Raw genomic sequence first — 18,860 nt, forward strand, 5'->3', positions numbered from 1 at the left:
ATCTTGCAATTCCTTTCTTGGTTTGGAGCCCAGAAGGGGCTGACCCCAGAAGCGGCTGGTCTGGCACAGCCCCTGCAGTTCCTGCGGGACACGAGAGACGGCGACACAGAGCAGCACGGCCGGGCCGCAGAGCGCCAGCTCGCCCCAGAGCAGCCACCAGGGGCGGGGGCCGCGGGCCGGGCTCTGACGTCGGGGGCGGGGCCGGCGGCCGTGACGCGCGGAGGCGGGGCCGTGCGTCTTCCAGGCCGGGGCGGCGATTCATTCAAAAGGCGCGCAGCTTGCGCGGCCGCCCGGGCGCTCACCGACACGGGCCCGGGCACCGCGTCGACCCAGGAGCCGGGCTGCTGGAGGGGGCGACCAGGTAAGCAGGTCGCGCGGAGCCCCAGTCCGGAGTCCGTTCCCCGCGGCAGGCGCCAGGGAGATGCGGAGCCGAGCGGCGCCCCCTGCTTCCCCGCGTCTCTGAGGAAGTTCGCCGGCGCGGCGGATGCCGCAGCCCGGGCCCCGCGCCCCCCCGCCCTCGCGTCCTTTCGTCTCTGAGCCCCCCTGCCCGGGGGCCTGTACGTCCTTCCGCCGCGGCTCCAGGCCCGGCTTGCGCTGTGGGGAAGCGGCGGCGGGACTTGCAGTTTGAGGAGCCAGCGGGCCGCGGAAACGCCCCCGGCCCGGGAAACTTGGACGGCGGCACCTCAGTGCGGCTGCAGCGCGGAGCGGCCGGAGGGGGTTCTGAGCGGTGTCAGCCCGTGACTGTGGGCGACACGGCGCGTGAGGCGGCCCAGCCGGGGCGAACGTGTGGCCGGGACACTGGGCGGTGACGCCGGGCCGAGCGGGAGACACAGAGGGGCTCTGTGTGTCTGTGACAGGCAGAGTGTGTGCGTGTGATTGTGTGTGAGACACCCCGGGTCACTGGGGTCACTGAGTGTGTTTGTGTGTGGCCTGGGGCGTGACCAGGGCAGGGCCAGGGCCATCGTTAACGTGAGTGAGCGTGGAATAGAGGGAGAGGGGCCCCAGGTGATTGTGAGAACCAGCCCCCAAAGCCTAGTGTGCTGTGGGTCAAGTTGTGCCGTGTGCGCGCCTGCACCTCAGGGAGATGAGTACGAGGTGGAAAGGAGGGACCTCAAACACCTGCTGTAGCAGATGGGGGGCTGGAGGGAAGGGGGCTCAAGGGAGGGGACAAGAGTCTCTCCAGAAGAGGGCACCCCCTCAGGAGCTCAGTTTAGCGAGGGTGTTGTGTCCTGAGTGACTTGCCCTGGCAGAAGGAGAGGGGCCAAGGCTGAGTGGCATCTCCTGGGGTGCCAAGTCTGGCAGCAGCAGAGGGCCCCTGAGGTAGCCTCAGGCTCCACCCTTTTCTGTCTCTCTCTCTCTCTCTCACACACACACACACACACACACACACGAAGTCTGGGAGGCCTGGCAAAGCTCTGCCCCCGGGTAACCTGTATTCTCACTGGGCCCAGGCATAGTCTTGCTCTCAGATCCCACCCTCACCGGGCCTCAGTCTCCCTGTCTGCACACTGAGGTGCTGGGCTGTGAACAGACTGTGAATCATCACTTTGGGATCGTCTATTGTTTTTGGGTCAACTGTCTCTGTTCTCCCCTACCTCCCTCAGGCGCAAAGACTGCAGTGGGGGATGGGGGGCAGGCAGTCTGCTAGGGACAGAGTGGCTCAGGGGTTGCACCCAGGTGCTGGTGACAGGATTGGAAGCACACCTCCTCGAGCAAAGCTGAAACTTCTGAAGCACAGACATGGACTTCTCTGGTCCTGTCTCCCTTCTTCAGTCCCCTTCATGGGGGGAGAGGAGGCAGGTTCCCCGGGAGTGGCCTCTGATTTGGAGAGCTGGAACAGGGCCTCTTCACCATCTGGACTAGACCCTCCTGAGGCCGCCTCCTCCACAAGAGGATCTTTTAGGTCCCAACAAAGTAGAATGGAAATTAGGGGAGGTAAAGGGGTGCCTGGCGAGGGATCTGGAAGTTCTCTCATCTGCTGTCACCCTTTGAAAACGTTGACTGTGTTCTGAGTGGGGGCGAGGGTTCCAGGCGCCATGCTGAGCAGTTTATGGTGTGCTCTCGGTGAATCCTCACAGTGGTTCTGAGGTGCAGTGACTTCCAGGGAAGGAAACAACCTCAGAGAAGCAAAGTGACTTCCCCAAGGTCACGCAGAGTCAGGTCAGTGCCAGGACTGGAATTCAGGCCTCCTACTCCTGAAGCCCTGTGAGATGCTTAGTGAGGGCCACTTCCCTTCACAATAAGCTGCTCATGGCGCATCTGCGCTTCCTTCTCTCAACCTGGGCTGGCAACGTGGCCTTGGCAGGGTAAATGCCATTGCTAGTTCTGAGTATGGTGTGTATTTGCATACATGTCTAAAACATTATGGGTGGGTAGATTATGTGGCCTTTCTGCTCCTTCTCCTCTTCCCTCCCCCTGGCTCTCAGCCCCTAGCCAGAGGTCACCAGAAAGGCCTGTCTCCTGCCTTCTAGAGCCCGTAACTGGTTTGGGGAGAGTCTGTAGAGCTCTTGAGGAGTGTTGGTAGAGCTCTGAGGAGTGCTGGGCGTCAGCAGCATAGCTCAGGCTCCAAGAGTGGCAGGAGAATGGGAATCCCACTTGACCTTCACCATACCTGTGAGGACCTATGCCCCATCCAGAGTTGTTCCAAAACCAGCCACATGCTGCAGGAATTGGGGGACAGGCCGAGAGTGACCTTGAGCTTGTGCCTACACTCTCCAGGCCTCAGCCCAGAGACCCCTGCTGCTGTGTGGCTGAGAGCTGGAGCTGGGGATCCGGGTGTCCCTCTGTCCTCTCTGGAACGACTGGAGTTGTGCTTCTTGGGGCTGATCAGAATAGCTGTCTTGGTCTCTTGGGACTGAGCCTGGGTTATTTCCATCCCCAGCAAAGAGGTGGAAATAGCTCAGGGCCTAGGAAGAGGAGGGCGAGGGGAAGGGTTAACCAAGAGTTAACCCCACCCTGTGCCCTGCCCAAGCCAGGCTTTTCTGGGAACTTGGGTTCCCTGAATGACAGGGATGGTGGGGCCAGGCTGGGTTTCCAGTGGGGCCCCAGTTGGGATTGGTGCAACAGTTGCTGGAGGGAGGTGCCTGTTTCTGGCCAAAGAGGGGAAGCTTTCCGTCCCCAGCCACTGCTCACAGGATCAGCCTCATTTTACAAGTGGGAGAGACGGAGGTTCTGAGAACTGCTGGAACTTACCCAAGGCCCCCACCACCCTGATGCTCTGGCTCTCACCCTTCAGGCAGGGGACCTACCTTCTATCCTGCCACATGTTCCCCAGCAGGCTGGACATGGCCCAGGACTGGGAGCAGGCCCAAGACATGCCTTCACAAAACCAGGGCACCTTTTGTGTTCCAGCTCTGGTCTCTCTGCCTCCATTTCCAGTCCCCACCCCTGCCCAGTGCCAGAGTGGCCTCCCTAAGGCAACCTGTACTTTTTGCCAACAAAGTACAGTCCAGACTCATCACCCTGTCATTGAGGTTTTCTTTCCAGGACCTTTTTGAACTTTATATCTTCAGCCTTATCTCTCTCCACCAGATGCTGTGGTTGTGCTCTGCCTTTCCTTCTGCTGGCTCCCCTTTCTAGAACCCTCCTGATCATTCAGGGTGCAGCCCCACCCCCAGCCCCTCTCCCAGGAACCCTCCCAGCCCAGTGTTAGTCCTTCTTCGTTGTGTGGTCCCCGTGCTACCTGCCCCGCTTCTCGCTTCTAGGAATAGGTCCAGGGGTGGAGCCTCACGGGCACCGCACGCCCAGAGGGTGGGGCCAGCCTGGCCCTTATCCTCTCTTCTCCCGTGGTCGTATCTGTGTTGGCCAGGCAGGAAGGGATGGCAGCCACTGTAGGCCGAGGGCCTACTGTGTGCCAAGATGCACAGGGAGGTTTGTCCCCAGGGTTTTCAGTGCTCCCCGGTGTGTGCTGGGGTTGGGGGTGAATCCTCAAGGTCACCCCTGTGTGTAGGGGCAAGTCTGGTGCTTGCTGTGGGCTCCTCAGGCAAGGGTCTCATCCCGGGCCAGCAGAGGAGGCTCCCCGCTGAGGCCCTGCTGTGTGCCAGGCCCTGGGTGCAGGGCTCCTGACAGCGGCACTGACAACACGTTCCCTTGCTCCCCAGGCTGCTCTGGGAGCCCAGACTCTGAGGGCAGAGGGCTCCAGTCTGAGTTTGAGTCACACAGCGGCTGGTGCTCGAGTCTGGCACTCCAGGTCCCGCCCAACCCCCAGCCCCATCTCTGCCAGACCAAGCTGAGGGTTGTCGGACAACTCTGGCGTCGGTTTTCAAAGAAGGACCAGGCACCTGTAAGGGGAGCAGGGAGTGGCGGTGCTGCTCCCCAGCCCCTGGCCTGGCTGGGCAAGGCCCACTCCCTCCTGTGGGGCAGCCCGTCTACCAGGTAGGCCGTGAGGGTGGGCCAGAGGGAGAGAAATCTTGCCGGAGGACAGCAGCGGGGCCCCCCACTCAGGATTGGGGGTGCTGGAATGTGATCCCTGGCAGAGCTTAGCGCCCAGCTGGGGATGGGGTGGCAGGGAGGACGGTGGAGTCAGTGCTGCGTTGCAGCTGTATGTTCAGTCCTGGGCAGGACCCTGAGGCCCATCAACGCCCCCTCCAGGTACTGGCCTGGAAAAGAGGGTCCGGGCCAGGGAAGCGACGGGCAGGATTCCAGTGTCACTGAGATCCTAACCCAGGTCTGCTTGCTGGAAGACCAGAGCTCTTTCCCAGGCCTCCCTTGAAAAGATGAGGGCTCTGTGAATAAGCTGCCCATGTGGCCGTGAACGTGTACCCTGGTTGCTTGGCACAGGAGAGAGATGGAAGGGTTTTCTGCAGGCTGTAGAATCAGAGTCTGAGTGTGTGGGTAGAGACAGAAGGAAGGAGGGCTTCCAGAAGGAGAGACCTGACTTAGACCTCACCCTCACAGTGAGAAGGAGTGATGAGCACAGGGATGGAGCCGTGCCCCACCTCCTGGAGCACCCGCTGCCTTTCTCCCTGATGGAGACATGACCAATGATGGCTGAGGGGGCCAGGAGAGGCATGGGGAGGCTGGGAAAGCTTCCTGCAGGAGGTGGCACCTGGAGTGAGGCCTGATCGTAAGAAGAGTCACTGTTCCCTGATGAACCGTGGATCCTCCAGCCATGCCAAGCGGTCAGCTGGACAGGCACAGTTGTCCCAAATTACAGAGGAAGCAGGCTTGGGGATGTAGGGCTGGGTCGTGACTACTCAGCCCCCTCTCCTTCTGTGACTTCAGCAGGTGTGGGAGCGGGTGGACACCGGCCTGTGTAATGGCTGGGAAATGGGCACCCAGGGTCCACCTGGGGAGTCCAAGACTCGTCACCCTTGCTGTTGGGACTGATGTCGGGTTCCCCAAGCCCCCAGGCCTGCTCCCGAGTCACTGGGTGACCTCGGTTGGATGTCGCTGTGTTCTGAGCTTGTCTCCTCCTCTGGCTCGTGTGGGCTGTTGAGAACTGGTACTCAGGAGAGGTCTGGTCAGCCCAGGCCCTGGCCAGTACTACCCACAGTGGCTCCATTTATCTCCTCAGCATCCCTGGAGACAGGGACCAGAACCCCTATCTGCAGGGGAGGACCCTGGAGCTCAGGAAGGGTAATTGCCCAAAGTCACAGAGCTCCTAAGCGATGAGCTAGAGCTTGAACCCAGGTGTGACTGCTCTGGGCCCAGCCTCCCGTGATCTCCATCCTCAGGCTCTGTTGGTTGGGGCCTGACTGGGATTGCTCGGGGCAGGGAGGCTCTTTCCTCCAGCCCCTTGAGTCTGGAGGAGCTGGAGGACAGGGCCGGTTGGGCCTGTGGTCTCCCCTTGGTTCTCGAAGCCTTGCCCGAGTCAGCCTGGTCAGGGTGACAGGGCAGGGCCTGCAGGCCGTCCTGGGACAGTAGTGATTGGTACAGATGCGCGAGAGCTGGTGGGCGTGGGGCTGGGCTGGAGCAGGGTGCGTGGGCGCAGGGGACTGCCAGGTCTGGGGCGGCCAGAGCAGGGGCTGCCCACCGCCTGTCCCCACTGCTCACAGGGAGACCTGTCTCCTTGGAGACCAGGTGGTGATGGGGCGCTTCCAGCCTCTCTGCCCTGCAGCTTCCTCATTTGTGAAGCCTGGAACCCTGTCTTGGAGGCCTGGTAAGGGAATGGGCAAGTCAGTCAGCTCAGTTGCTCAGTTGTGTCCGACTCTTTGCTACCCCATGAATTGCAGCACGCCAGGCCTCCCTGTCCATCACCAACTCTCGGAGTGTACGCAAACTCATGACCATTGAGTCGGTGATGCCATCCAGCCATCTCATCCTCTGTCGTCCCCTTCTCCTCCTGTCTTCAATCTTTCCCAGCATCAGGGTCTTCCTGGTAAGGGAATGGGCATGCAGTAGGTTCTTAGTAGCAGGCAGGGGAGCCCCAGCTCTGCTTCAGGAGGACTGTCTCATTTGGGCCCCAGGCTCAGCCCAGGGAGGGGGCAGGGATTGCTTCTGCACTCAGACTGGGAGGGGCGGGTGGGCCCTGTCTGGCTGTCTCAGCCCTTTTCTTATCCTCAAGGGCCAATTAGCCACCCCCGCCCCCACCCTACCTCCCCACCCCATGCCCCTGAGCCTCCCAGGGGCGGGCCAGGGCGCAGCTGCTGCCTGGTGGGCACTGGGGCAGGATTGGGGGGTCTGCATGGTCTGGTGTCCTCACCCAAGGGTTGTGACCTGGGAGAGGCTTGGCTGCCTGAGGCTGGGGTGGGGGTGGACATGGGGGCACCCTTCTCACTGAGTGGCCCCTTCATCAGTCCTGAGGAGCTGGCTCCTCCCTGGGCTCTTCCTCGCCCCCCGGGAATCCCCAGGCTTTCCTGGGCTTCCTGCTTCCCACAGGTCCCAGCGCCTTTTCCTACTAGAGCTGGTGCAGACGAGGGCAGTAGGCGAGTCTCTGCAGGAAAGCTGAGAGGCCCCCACTGGGGCCGCAGCTCCTTGCCGGGGGCCCTCCCGGGTGCTTCGAGATGGGCTTTCAGTTGAACCGCCCCTGTGTGCTGCCAGCTCCCTAGCCTCTGCCACTAGGTTGGCAAACCCTCAGAACATCTGTCTTATACTGGGCCCTGGGCCAGAGAGGTGTGGGAACCTGGCCTCCATCTCTGCTTTACTACTCCCTGGCTGGGTGGGGTGACCCACGCTGGTGACTTCCTGCAGCCTCAGATTCCTTAGGGATGAAAGAGGCGTGCTCACCTCTCCTGTGAGGAGTGGAGGCAACCCCGGATGAGGGCCTGGCCCGAGGGAATGAGGGTCTGTCCCCTTCCCTATGAGGGCGGAGGATGAAAAGGAGACAGCGCCTAGCTGTGGGCACTGCCCTACTTCAGCCCCAGTTGCCAGGGAACCACTGGGTTCCTTGCTAACCTGGATTTCTCTATCGATGGGAAGCCTTTGTCTTCCTGCTTGGGCGCAGCCGTTGCCGAGAGAGGCCTGTGCCCAGCTGTGTTTCCAGGCAGCTCTAGCCTCTGGAGGCTGCAGGAGGTCACAGGCCATAAAGCCACTGTCGAGGAAACAAATACCTGTCTCCCACCCCCTGCTCCAGGTGGGAACCTGCCTCCCACCTCCATCTCTCCAGCCCTGCCTCACTTGGCCAGCAGCCCAGCAAGCCCTCCAAGACTTGAGTTGTTCCATGCCTTTCGCTCCCCTGCTCACCCTTCAAGGCTCCCGTAGGCCCCAAGGGCGGGGGTGGGGGGTGGAAACAAAGGCTTCTCAGCTCCTGCCTAGACTTAATGTGACCTGGGCTCTGCCCACCAACCTTTCCTCTCCCTTCCTGCACTCCCCACCCCCCCAGATAGTCAGTGTGTCTAATGGAGCACCTCCTGTGTACCAGGCTCCGTGCCAAGCATTGTACATGAGTGTAAGAGAATCTCATTTGTACCTCGCACATCAGGTGTGTGCCATAGCCCCCTCCACAGTGTACACTGGAAACGGAGGCATGGTGAATGCTTACTGAGAGCTTGTTCTATGTCAGGCTCTGTGCTGAGTATTTTTTTTTAAGAGGATTGGTTGATTTATTAGTTTTTGGCTATGCTGGGTCGTCTTGCTGCACGCGGGCTTTCTCTAGTTGTGGCGAGCGGGGGCTGCTCTTCGCTGTGGGCGCGGACTTGTTGCGATGGCTTGTTACCTGTCCCACTGTGGAGCACGGGCTTCGGTAGCTGTGGTGCTGGGCTCAGTAGTTGCGGATAGCTGGCTCTCAAGCCCCAGCACACGGGCTTGGCTGCTTCGAGGCATGTGGCGTCTTCCCGGACCAGGATGGAACCCGTGTCCCCTGCACGAGTCTGTTGGTGCGCAGACTCTTAACTGCTGGTGCCCCTGGGAAGCCCTGTGCCGAGTGTTTAACGTGAATTCTCTCTTGTCCTCACAGCAGCCCTCTGAGAGATGGGGAGCTGGGTGGGGTCCACAGCCGCACAGCCAGTAAAGAGCAGAGCAGGAAGGCTGGTTCTCCCCGAGTTAGGCAAGGGGTTCAAATCTGGGTTCAGTGCCCCCCACCCCAGCCCCACCCCCTGGGCCCCGTAGCCGTCGGCCTGCGCTCTGGCCCTCTTGACCATGGGAGAAGCTGGCCCCGCTCCTGAGCACCTCTTCTGATCCCCTGGTTTGGCACATGCCTCTTCGGGTGCTGGGTGCCGGGCATGGGGGTGGGGGGCAGCACGGCAGTGGGGAAGGGGCTGGGTAAACAGGATGGTCACACCCAGTGCGACAAACCCAGGCACAGGTCGGTGGTGGTTGGGGCCTTCCAGGGGGATGCGGCTTCCAGCGAAGCTCTGAAGGGCGGGTGTCGGGTGATGGGAGAGGGTTCTGGGCAGAGGAAGCAGCAGGTCCCAGTGCCAGGGAGAGAGGCAGGTGTGGGGACAGAAGGTAGCTCAGAGCGGCTGGCGCTGTGGGGAGGCACAGGCCCAGCCCTCGGTGTTGAGACACCTAAGCTGCAGGTCTGCCGCACCAGAGGCCACTGTGGGGCGGGGTGGGGGTGCGGGGGACTGTGAGAGGAGCCTCCGTGGAGGCGGGGAGGCGGCGCCTGCCGGCCGGTGACCCCATGAGCTTCAATTCTGGGAAAGGGGAAGCTGCTGGGGCCTGAGGAGGCTGGGTGGGGACACAGCTTCCTCTTTCTCCGAGGCCTGCAGGGCTACGCTGCTCTGGGGCTCTGGCACCTCCTGCGAGGGGCCCTGGTCGCAGCTTTCCTCCTTGGCTTGCTTCCAGGGAATTTCTGGTCCTAATTGTTTGGGCCTTTTTAGGAGGGTGGGGACGGGCCGTGTGTGAGAACCCTCTCCCCTCACCCCCCAATATCGCCATGTTTCATGGAGGCCTCCGGCTCTAGATGCTGGCCGGGGAGGGGGTTTTGTGGTGAACGAGACAGACGCCCCTGCCCTTGCTGCTGTCTGTGGGGGGCAGACAGTAAACAAGTGAGCAAACAAATAATTACAAACCCTGGCGGGAGGCGCAGAGGCAAAGAGGGAGGGAGTCACAGGACCCACGTCAGGTTACCTCATCTAAACCTCAGGGCAGCCCTGCTCTGGGGACGAGCAGCTCCCACTTCCAGATGAGGAGACTGAGACCCATCGAGGTGAAGCAGGGGCTCAGGTCTTGCAGGGAGCTGGGGACTGTGGGGAACAGGCGCCAGGCTGGCTTCTGGGAGGAGTGGCCTCTAAGCTAACTTCCCTTTGTGCCCCTGGGGCCCTGGGGGTGGTTCTCCTCTGCCAGGAACCCTGGGGCCAGAGAGGACCACCGTACCAGCTGCCACCCCTTTCAGGGCCTCAGTCTGCCCATCTCTGACAGCCCTCCCCCCAGGAAGCCCTCGGGAGGTGCCCTGAGGTGCTGGGCTTTGGAAGGTCCCTGATTGCCCTGCCTGCTGGAAGGCAGGGTGGGGGGGTGGAGGCTTCACCCACCGCCCCCCCTCCGCCCACCCAGCCAAGGGCTTGATGGGAACTTGCTCTTCAGAAGGCGTTCCAGGGCTCCCAGCATAGGTGCTGGAGGCCTGGTGGGGAGAAAGCTCAGAGGGGAGTCAGAGCAGCAGGTGTCCGCGTGTGCAGGGGGTTCTGGGTGGCGGCCAGCAGCTGCCTGACTGGACAGGTCCGCCGGGGGCTCAGGCTGAGTGTGGGGTCCCGGGGAGCTGCTAGTAAGCAGAGACTCGGGGCGGTCAGACTGGAGTAAGTGCTGGTTTGGGGTAATTAGAAGGCTCATAATTAGAAGGCGTCAGGCGCGAGTGTCTGTGAATGTGCCAGAGGGGGCCCTCGCTGCCTTTGAGTCTGGGCCCTTGGACCCCACTTTCCTCCTGGAAGTCTCGAGATCAGAGCTCCCCATCCATCTGGAGGTCAGCAGCTTCACAGCCCCTGCCTGCAGACACAGGTCACCCAGCAGGTGCCAGTCACGGGGTGGGACTCGGGCCAGGCTGGGGGGACCTTTCCTCTGTGGCCAACCAGCCTCTGACTTTCCATACCTCTCCCAGCCCTCTGGGCCTACCCTGGGGATACAGAGGGGCGCTGGGGTTGGACGGGGCTGCGGGGCTGGCATTGAGGCCTTGGGACTCAGGGTCGCCTGTGGGTGAGCTCCGTGACGAACAAAGGAGGGAACCATGGAGAGATGGGCTGAGTGGGAGCGGGGCCTGGGAAGGGGAGGGGCACGTGTCACCGCGCTGGAGGAGGCGCCAGTGGAGGCTGGGTCAGAGGATGCCCCCCGTCAGGTGCTGACGGCCAGGCTGCGGCGTTCACTGTGCTCCGTGGCCGAACCTTCTGTCCTGGGTTTTCCCTTGAGCTGGCCTTGGGCCGAGAGCCCCCGCCAGTGACCTGGAGAGTCCCAAGGTTGGTGTAACTCAAACCCCTGGTCCCACGAGGTCCGTGCCAGGCCAGGCCCACAGCACGGCCAGGTCAGTTTCCTCTGCCTCCCCCTTCGAGTGGGAAGTCCTGGCTGCTTGTAGGCCGAGGGGCCCTCCTGTGGCCTGGGCTTTACCGCGGGCAGTGCTTCTTCAGCCAGGCTGCCCGTCGGACTCCGAGGCTCCAGGCAGGGCCCCTCCAGGTGCTGGGCTTGGCTGCCCGAGGCTGCCCCGCGGTGGTCACCAGCTGCCCGAGACGCTCTCCCTCCCTCCCGAGCCTGGAGCGTGGCCTCCTGGGGGGGCGTCACGGGACTCCCTGGCTCTGCCGCTTGTCCCTTTTGTCGTCTAAGCCAAATCCTCCTCCCTGCTCTTCAGCCTTGTCTGCCAGCTGGAGACTTTTCCCCCGGCGTGGCCAGTGCCCACCACACTCCGTGCCCTCATGTGCCACGCTTGGTGTCTTGGCCCTTCCCTCTGCCCGGCACGGTTAATCTGTTGGTCGTAGGTCTTCCTGGGGTGTGAACTCCCTGAGGACAAGGGGCGGAGTACACAGGAAGCGCCTGGGAGAAGACGGAAGGCTTGAGTGCGGGCTGCCGCGACCACCCTGTCCCCCGTCCCTGCAGGTCTGCCCAGGGCTCTGAGGGGCAGGCCCGGCGCTCTGGAGAAGCCGGCCAAGGGTGGACGGTGGGCCTGCGGGAGGACCGGGGCTGTGGTGGGGTCGGGCTGGGGGAGGCCACACGCAGGCGGTTTGGGGGAAAGGACATCTAGAAGGGCCTCTGGCACGAGAGGCCTTAATGTTGGGCTTTGAAGTGTGGCGGAGCAGGCCTTCCTTGGAGCAGAAACAGCAAGAGTGAAGGCAGGCAAGCAGAGAGGTGGGCTTGCCTGTGGCCCCCAGAGTTCTGAGAGGCGGGAGCCCTGAGAGCTGGGGATGTGAACGGAGAGGCCCCTCGTTCCTCCCACCCCCACCCCAAGCTGTCGGTCCCTTCTTCCCACGCTTCCCTGCTTGGCCTGGGGCAGCTGGCTGTTCGTGGACGAGGCCGGAAGCCCCCCAAGCCCGTGCTGCCCTGCGAGGCTGCCTCAGCCTTCTGCCTGCCCACACCATCTCCCCACCTTCCCTCCTGTCCAGCCCCGTCCGGGAACACACGTGGGAACACAGCGGCCGCCTCTTCCGTCTCCACCTGCTGGGGCCTGAGGATGAAGCTGAGCCCGCCGCCCTGGCCCCTGTCCTGTCTGCTCGTGGTAAGTGGGGATGGGACGGGGGAGGTGTGACCTGAGCCCTCAGGAGCCTCGTGCCGAGGTGGGTTATGCAGCCCTTCCTTTGAAGAGCAGAGACAGCCTGGCCTGCGCCTCTCCTGGTGCCCCTGGCCTCCCAGTGCTTGGCACAAGCTGGAACCAGGTCTGGAGCCTGAGGAGGTTCCTCGCACCCCCCATGTGACATTCCCTCTGCCCATCAGGGTAGCTGGCTCGACCCTGCACCTGTCCCAAGCTGGGGCCCCATCAGAGGACTGGAGGAGGGGGATTCAGGGCAGATAGTTCACACCTGGAATGGGAAAAGAGGGCGCTCCAAGAGGAATGGGTGGGATGCAAATTGAGAAGATCCTTCCCTTGGGACCTGTCATGCCCTCTGTGGGTGCCAGGCTGTGAATGGGCCGGCCTTGCATGGCAGGGAGGTCACAGAAGAGGATATGGTCCCAGAGCCTTGGCCAAGGGCCAGAAACACCACCTGTAGACTCGGCCCGAGGGATGATGAAATGAGGCTGGTTAATGATGTTTTCAGCCGTGATGTGGGGGCCAAGGCAGCAAGCAGGAAGTGGGGCGGAACTTGAGAGAGGAATTTGGAAGAATGTCCTCTTTATTGTCCAGGTTAGCTCCAAGGGTGTGGCTCAAAGACCCAAGGGTTCGAGAGCCTGTCCTGGCCCTGTCGGGGGCTTTCTGGCACTTTCCAGAAGCAGATGTGTTCCCTCCTTGCCTGGGCAGTGGCAATGCAGCAGGGCTGAGGCAGGCAGGTTGGACTTGTGCACAAGGGATTGCGGCTCAAGGGTGTCCCCGAAGCCTGGGGGCGGCCTAGGAACCGGAGGCCCCTGTGCCTGGGGCGGCGGGCGGCGGGTCGGAGGGCCCAACGCTGCCATGCCCCAGTGCTTTCTGCCCCCTGAGTGTGTCCTTCCCTGTGTCCTTCCAGCTGCTGCCCTGGCCTCTGGCCACTACCACACCGACAGCCCCTCAGCAGTGCCCACCTGGGCAGGAGCCCAACCTGGTGAGCTCGCCCTGCACGTCGGCCTCTCCTGGGAAGACTGAGGGCTGGGGTAGGGAGCCCAGGCCTGGCTTCTGGCTCTGTTCTCACTCTTTCCCTCCTGCAGGAACCAGGGCAGGGCACATTATGTAGGTCCTGCCCCCCAGGCACCTTCTCGGCTTCCTGGGGCTCTCACCCTTGCCAGCCGCACTCACACTGCAGCCCTCGAGGGAGGCTAGAGGCCCAGGTGGGCACAGCAACACAAGACGCACTATGTGGAGACTGCCAGCCTGGGTGAGCCATGGGGTGGAGCGAGGGGGTTCATGACCAGGTGGCCAGGACTTGAGATCCTGGGGTCCCAGCCTCACTTACCCCTTGAGTGGGCCTCAGACTTCCCATCTGTGAAATGGGGTGGGTCGGGACTGGTGAGGGTGCCCGTGGGGAAGGTCCAGCCTCTCTAAGGACGGCCTTTGGGCTTCAGTAACATCTTCCCTCCTGCAGGTGGTTTTCCCCTGCAGAGGGCCCCGGTGTTCCCTGCCGGCCATGCTCCCGGACCCCTCTGGGTGGCCGCAGCTGTTTCGGTGAGTGCAGACGGGGGCTAGGACTGGTGGCGATGTGTGGGAAGGGGTCTGGCGAGCTTGAGCCCGAGGGCCCTTCTGTGTCCATCTGGGGCAGTGGGATCCTCACTCCCCTAGCCCAGGGTATCCAGCAGGACGTGGTCACTTGGTCCGCTGGCTGTCTCTTCTCTCTCCATCTCCGAGGGACAGAGACTGTCACAGCTAGGGGCTCACGTCCCAACCCGTCTCCTGTCCTTCCTTCTCCCCCTCAAAACGACCCACATGGACGAGTGTGAGCATACCCCTCACACACGGGCACCTCCTCTCACCCGTGGAGTTGGTCACTTTCTGAGGAAACCAACTGATGGGCCAGGCTTGTGGAGAGGCAGGGTCTAGTGTCCCTGTGCCCAGGCACGTGTGCACCATTGCGTTTTGCTTACCCCTCTGGCCTAGATGGGGGGCTCAGGGTCTGGCCATCCTGATGGTCAAGTGGCCAAAAAGGAGGGGGCTGAGCTGGCCTTGGCTTCCCCAGCGTGGTGGACAGTGGGTGGCTGTGGGCCTGTCAGTACCACAAACCCCACCCCTGCCCCGTGACTCAGCCCTGGGCCTCGCTGAGTGTCTGCCTCTCTGCCTGTCCTGCCTCCGTCCTCCATGGTGCTCAGAACGGGGGCGACGGGCCCGACGTGGCGTGGAGGGGGCCGCAGGGGCCGGCGGTGCAGGGGAGATGCGGCAGCCTGGGAACAGCACGCGGGCGGGCAGCCCCGAGGAGACGGCTGCCCAGTACGCAGTGATCGCCATCGTGCCCATCTTCTGTCTCATGGGGCTGCTGGGCATCCTGGTGTGCAACCTGCTCAAGCGGAAAGGCTACCACTGCACGGCCCAGAAGGAGGTCGGGCCTGGCCCCGGAGGCGGAGGCAGCGGTGAGGCCCAGCCGGGGGTCGAGTGGGAGGCCAGAGGGCCCGGGTTGGCCCAGCCTAGCTCAGCTTGGGGTCACCTGAGGCAATCTACTTGGCCTGGAAGGGTGATCAGGAGACTTTCCTGGAGGTGTGGCACATGGGCAAACTGATAAAGTGGAAGGAAGGCTGAGATGGCCCAAGGTGGCAACTGGGGCAGAACAGGCAGAGAGGAGGTCAAGGGGCTGCAGCGGGATTCCCTCCCAGCTGGAGGAGTCTGGACCCCTTTGGGGCTGCTGCTGTGTGTGTAGTTAAAGGTTAGACTGCCTCCTGGGTACTCAGGGTGACCTCTGGCCTCTGGCCTGAAGGGCTGGCAGGGCAGCTGACCTGGACAGGCACCATGAGAGGCTCCGGTTTCAGCTCCAGGCTGTGGTTGGAGTTACAAGCCCTGGAACCAGAGGGAAAGACATGTTCCTCCTGCCCCTCCCCTAGGGCCTTAGAGCCCTTTTCTTTTTTTCCCTTACCCCTCCTTGGCCGAGTCAAGATTGAATGGTACCTCCCATGCCAGTCCCCTTTCCAGCCCCTGTCTCTGCAAGGCCAGGAGGGGGACAGGACAGGAACTTTGGGCAGGCCACTTAGCCTGGAACCACACATGTTTTCCTAGGACTCCCTTTAACTTGCTGGCTGCTGCCTGGGTGCAAGTCCTAGGAGCTCTGCTGCTGGCCCAGGATTGGTTGTATGGCCCATTCTCGTGCCCTTGAGGTCTGGGCCCTTGGTTAGTTACAAAGAAGACAGGGCGGTGTGCAGGGCGTGACAGGCCCAGAACGGCAGAGTGTGCTGGGGCTGGCGGGGGTTCTGGGCAGAGAGGCCATACACAGCTCCCTGAGGCTGAGGAGAGGGCAGGCCCTGGGAGAGGCTGGCCCCCCACCCCACACACTCTGTGCAGGATGGTGGAGTTCAGATGGCCCTGAAACTGCTCAGCACCTGGGGCTGCCAGGTGCAGGGAGCGGTGGTGCTGAGCAGTGAAGGTGGTAACAGCTCAGAGCCAGAGCTGAGGCCCTAGACGCGCACACTCCCGGGCCTGGGGCGCCCTCTGCTGCCAAATCCTGGCGTAGCGGCGAGCAGCAGTGTGTCCCACCTGCTTCTTCCCTGGAGTCGTGGTGGTTCTCTCTCCTCCAGGGACCAACCCTGCCTGCCGGCCTGAGGATGCCAGTGAGGACACCATTGGGGTTTTGGTGCGCCTGATCACAGAGAAGAAAGGTGAGGAGGGAGGTCTGGCCCCATCCCCATGCCAGAGCGCTGCTCTGCCCCTCCCGCTGGCGCACCTCGGGCAGCCTGGCCCTCTGACCGTGTGGCTGGCCGTGCTGCCCCCTTTCTTGCTCGGTGAGCGGGGGAGGAAAAGGCACACGGCTGGTGCTGGGGAGGGGTGAGTGGGCAGGGGACCGGTGCAGGGGCGGGTCCTCCCTGGCTGCCCAGAGCCAGGTTCTGAGAGCAGCTGCCCACAGAGAATGCTGCGGCGCTGGAGGAGCTGCTGAAGGAGTACCACAGCCGACAGCTGGTGCAGACCAGCCACCAGCCTCTGCCCAGGTGAGCGGGCAGGCGGGCTCCCGACAGCAGGTACTCGGCCTGCCTCGTGGGGACTCGGCCCTGGGGTGCGTTTCCCCTCCTGTCATCCCGGGGTCTCCTGGGCCTGCCCCGCCCCATGACCCTCCCGCCTGTGTTCCCCACAGGCTGCCGCCGGGCCCACCCAGCATGCCGCACGTCTGCCCGCATCGCCAGCACCTCCACACCGTGCAGGGCCTGGCCTCGCTCTCGGGCCCCTGCTGCTCCCGTTGTAGCCAGAAGAAGTGGCCCGAGGTGCTGCTGTCCCCTGAGGCCGCAGCTGCCACCACTCCTGCTCCCAGACTCCTGCCCAACCCAGCCAGGACCCCCAAGGCCGGGGCCAAGGCTGGACGCCAGGGCGAGATCACCATCTTGTCTGTGGGCAGGTGAGGGCACAGACCACAGGTGACCCCTGACGGCTGTGGGGGAGGCAGGGCTGGAGGTCGATCCGAGAGCAGCAGGTTTGGTGGCAGCCCCACCCTTCCTGGCCTCAGTGAGCCTCTCTTTGCAGTGGGGGTGGCCAGGGTCCTTGCCCCGATAACACCTGGGCCCCCATAACACCTAAGAGCCTGGCCACACGCAGCCTAGAGTTGGGAGCCCGGCAGTGGGCGAGAAGACATGGGGAGGGCTCAGGCTCTGATCCAAGAACTTGCTGTGTGACCCTGGTGGGTGCTGCGCTCCTCACACCTGGGGATCCCCCTCTAACGGGGGAAGATGGCATCGCCGCTCCTCACAGGTTCCGTGTGGCCCGAATTCCCGAGCAGCGCGTGAGTTCGGTGGGCTCCGAGGTGAAGACCATCACGGAGGCCGGGCCCTCAGGGGGTGAGCTCCCCAACTCCCCACGACCTGGCCTCCCCAGTGAGCAGCGGGCACTTCTAGGAAGTGGTGGAAGCCATGCTAAGTGGCCGAAGCCCCCAGCAGAGAACAAGGCTGAGGTGAGGACCCGAGTGGGAAGGGGTCTTGTCAGCACCTGGGCCACTTCCATGGCGGACAAGGCAGGGGTGGAGGTCCACAGGGCACTGGGCAGGGGCTGCTTTCTTGGAGCCAGAAGCCCCCTAACAGCTCTGATCCCTCACCGCTGTCTCCCAGGAGAACCGCTATGTGGTCCGGCTAAGTGAGAGCAACCTGGTCATCTGAGGGGCTGTCCCGTCTGAGGACCCTGCAGCCCTGCCCTGGGTGGTTCCGAGGGCTTCCTGGAGGAGGGGGAGCTGCAGCTGGGCCCATAAGGATCCAGAAACGCCAGCAGACAAAACCGCCAAGGCCTGGAGGTGGGAGTGTCCACCCCGGTGAGGAGACAGGAGGCCGGCCGTCAGGTGCTGTGTGCAGGAGCAGGTGGAGAGCCCCTCCCGTCCCTGCCACCCATTTCCCTCCTGCAGGTCCCTGAGCCTGTGCCCTCCTGCCCTGACCTCTGCTCCACCGGGCAGCTAGGCCTTGTGGTGGGGAAGGGCCCTCTGCCTGGCACCCCTGGCCCCACCCTTGCCCCTGTAGGGGGGACCACTCCCTCCTTTTCTGACAGGTCCTATAAAGGACCTGGGCTGGGAGCTGAGTTCTGGGCTCTCGTCTAGGGCAAGCCCCTGGCCATTATTGGGTCCCAGTTCTTTCGGCTGTGAAGTGGGAGTAGCAGCGTCGCGGCGCACAGGGCCTTCCCGCCTCGCAGGCTCTGGGCTGGGTCGTGGGGGTGGAGAGCTCGACTCCACACTGCCCCTCCCACTAGTAGCTTTATCTGACCCCATTTTTGCTGCTTCAGGCCCTCCGCCTTCAAGTCTCCCCCAGGGCTGCCTGAATGTGGCTCTGCATACATAAGGGGCCTAATGCATGTGCCTGCCTCTGCCCCTGCTGTTTTTATTGAAACTGAAGAAACAGACTTGACCTGGGCAGGACTGTGGTGCAGAGCCCCAGCCACTCCCAAGATCTCAGGCGCTTCGGAGGGAAGTGGTGTGTGCGACGGGGCTGGGAAGGGGCCTCTGGCCTCGGTGGTTTGTGTCCCTGCAGTGTTGGTGTCTGTCCCCTGGCCTGGGCAGTGCGGGCGACTGCCCCACCTCCGTCTCCACACTGGCTCAGCAGTCTTGTTATTTATGTGGGGCTGTGCAGGCACGGGCCCACGGCAGTCCCCGTTTCTCTTATTTATTGAAACTTGGCTGTTGTCCATCCTTGTGTCTCCATACCCATCCATTGTTGAATAATAAAAATGTGGGAAAGTAGCATCAGGAGGAGCTGCTTGTCCTTGTGCCTCTCCCCAGGTTGCCCGTTCACTGCATAGTTCTGTGTCAGGCCGTGTGTGTGGACATGCCATCCCTCCCCTGGCAGTGTCTGCTGTTTGGCAGGTGGGACACCAGATGAAGTGGGGCCAGAGGTGGCCTCGCAGGTCATCTGGCCTTATCTGCCCTTGGGTAAGGAAGAGCTGCAGTCCAACCATAGGTACAGGCTTCAGGGAGAGGGGGTTTTTAGTTAATTCCAGGTTCTTTTGGTGTTTTGTTTTGGAGGAAGGAGACGTATTTAAACACTAATGGCAAAGAGGCTCAAGGAGAGGCTGAAGAACCAAGAAGTGATGCCTGGTGGAATCCGGGGTGGGGGTGGAAGGGGACACCCTGGGAAGGCTCAGGCTTGCTGCACCTGGGAGATGGCAGTGGCCACGCTGGGCATATGCCTGAAGCCTGACTTCACATGGGGCATAAGCCATGGTGGGGCCCGGCCTGGCTGTCCTGAGGGGAGGCTGGGCAGATTCAAGTGGAGACTCAACCTTTCCCTTCCTCTCACCTCTCTAGAGCACAGGCTTCTCTCTGCAGCTTCTCAGGTGGGCAGGAAAG

The 18,860-nt window shown here is 62.6% G+C and overlaps 1 protein-coding gene across 4 annotated transcripts; it reads left to right on the forward strand.

Annotated features, from left to right (window-relative positions):
- The first annotated feature begins 226 nt into the window (after positions 1–226).
- Positions 227–18,254, forward strand: RELT (RELT TNF receptor). Of its 4 annotated transcripts, XM_055549023.1 has the most exons (12): positions 242–361; positions 11,277–11,394; positions 11,898–12,010; positions 12,951–13,025; positions 13,129–13,295; positions 13,503–13,582; positions 14,221–14,478; positions 15,631–15,711; positions 15,957–16,038; positions 16,182–16,439; positions 16,790–16,988; positions 17,143–18,254. In XM_055549023.1, the coding sequence occupies exons 3-12, from the start codon at positions 11,966–11,968 to the stop codon at positions 17,188–17,190; spliced, it is 1,293 nt and encodes a 430-aa protein (XP_055404998.1). In that variant the 5' UTR covers positions 242–361; positions 11,277–11,394; positions 11,898–11,965; the 3' UTR covers positions 17,191–18,254. The 4 variants fall into 4 exon arrangements, with proteins under 4 accessions (XP_055404997.1, XP_055404999.1, XP_055405000.1 ...); XM_055549022.1 differs by lacking the exon at positions 11,277–11,394 and having other exon boundaries at positions 227–361; XM_055549024.1 differs by lacking the exons at positions 11,277–11,394; positions 14,221–14,478 and having other exon boundaries at positions 227–361; positions 15,607–15,711.
- The last annotated feature ends 606 nt before the right edge of the window (positions 18,255–18,860 follow it).

This window comes from Bubalus kerabau, chromosome 15, assembly GCF_029407905.1.
Source record: "Bubalus kerabau isolate K-KA32 ecotype Philippines breed swamp buffalo chromosome 15, PCC_UOA_SB_1v2, whole genome shotgun sequence".
In the NCBI taxonomy this organism is placed as follows: Eukaryota; Metazoa; Chordata; class Mammalia; order Artiodactyla; family Bovidae; genus Bubalus; species Bubalus kerabau.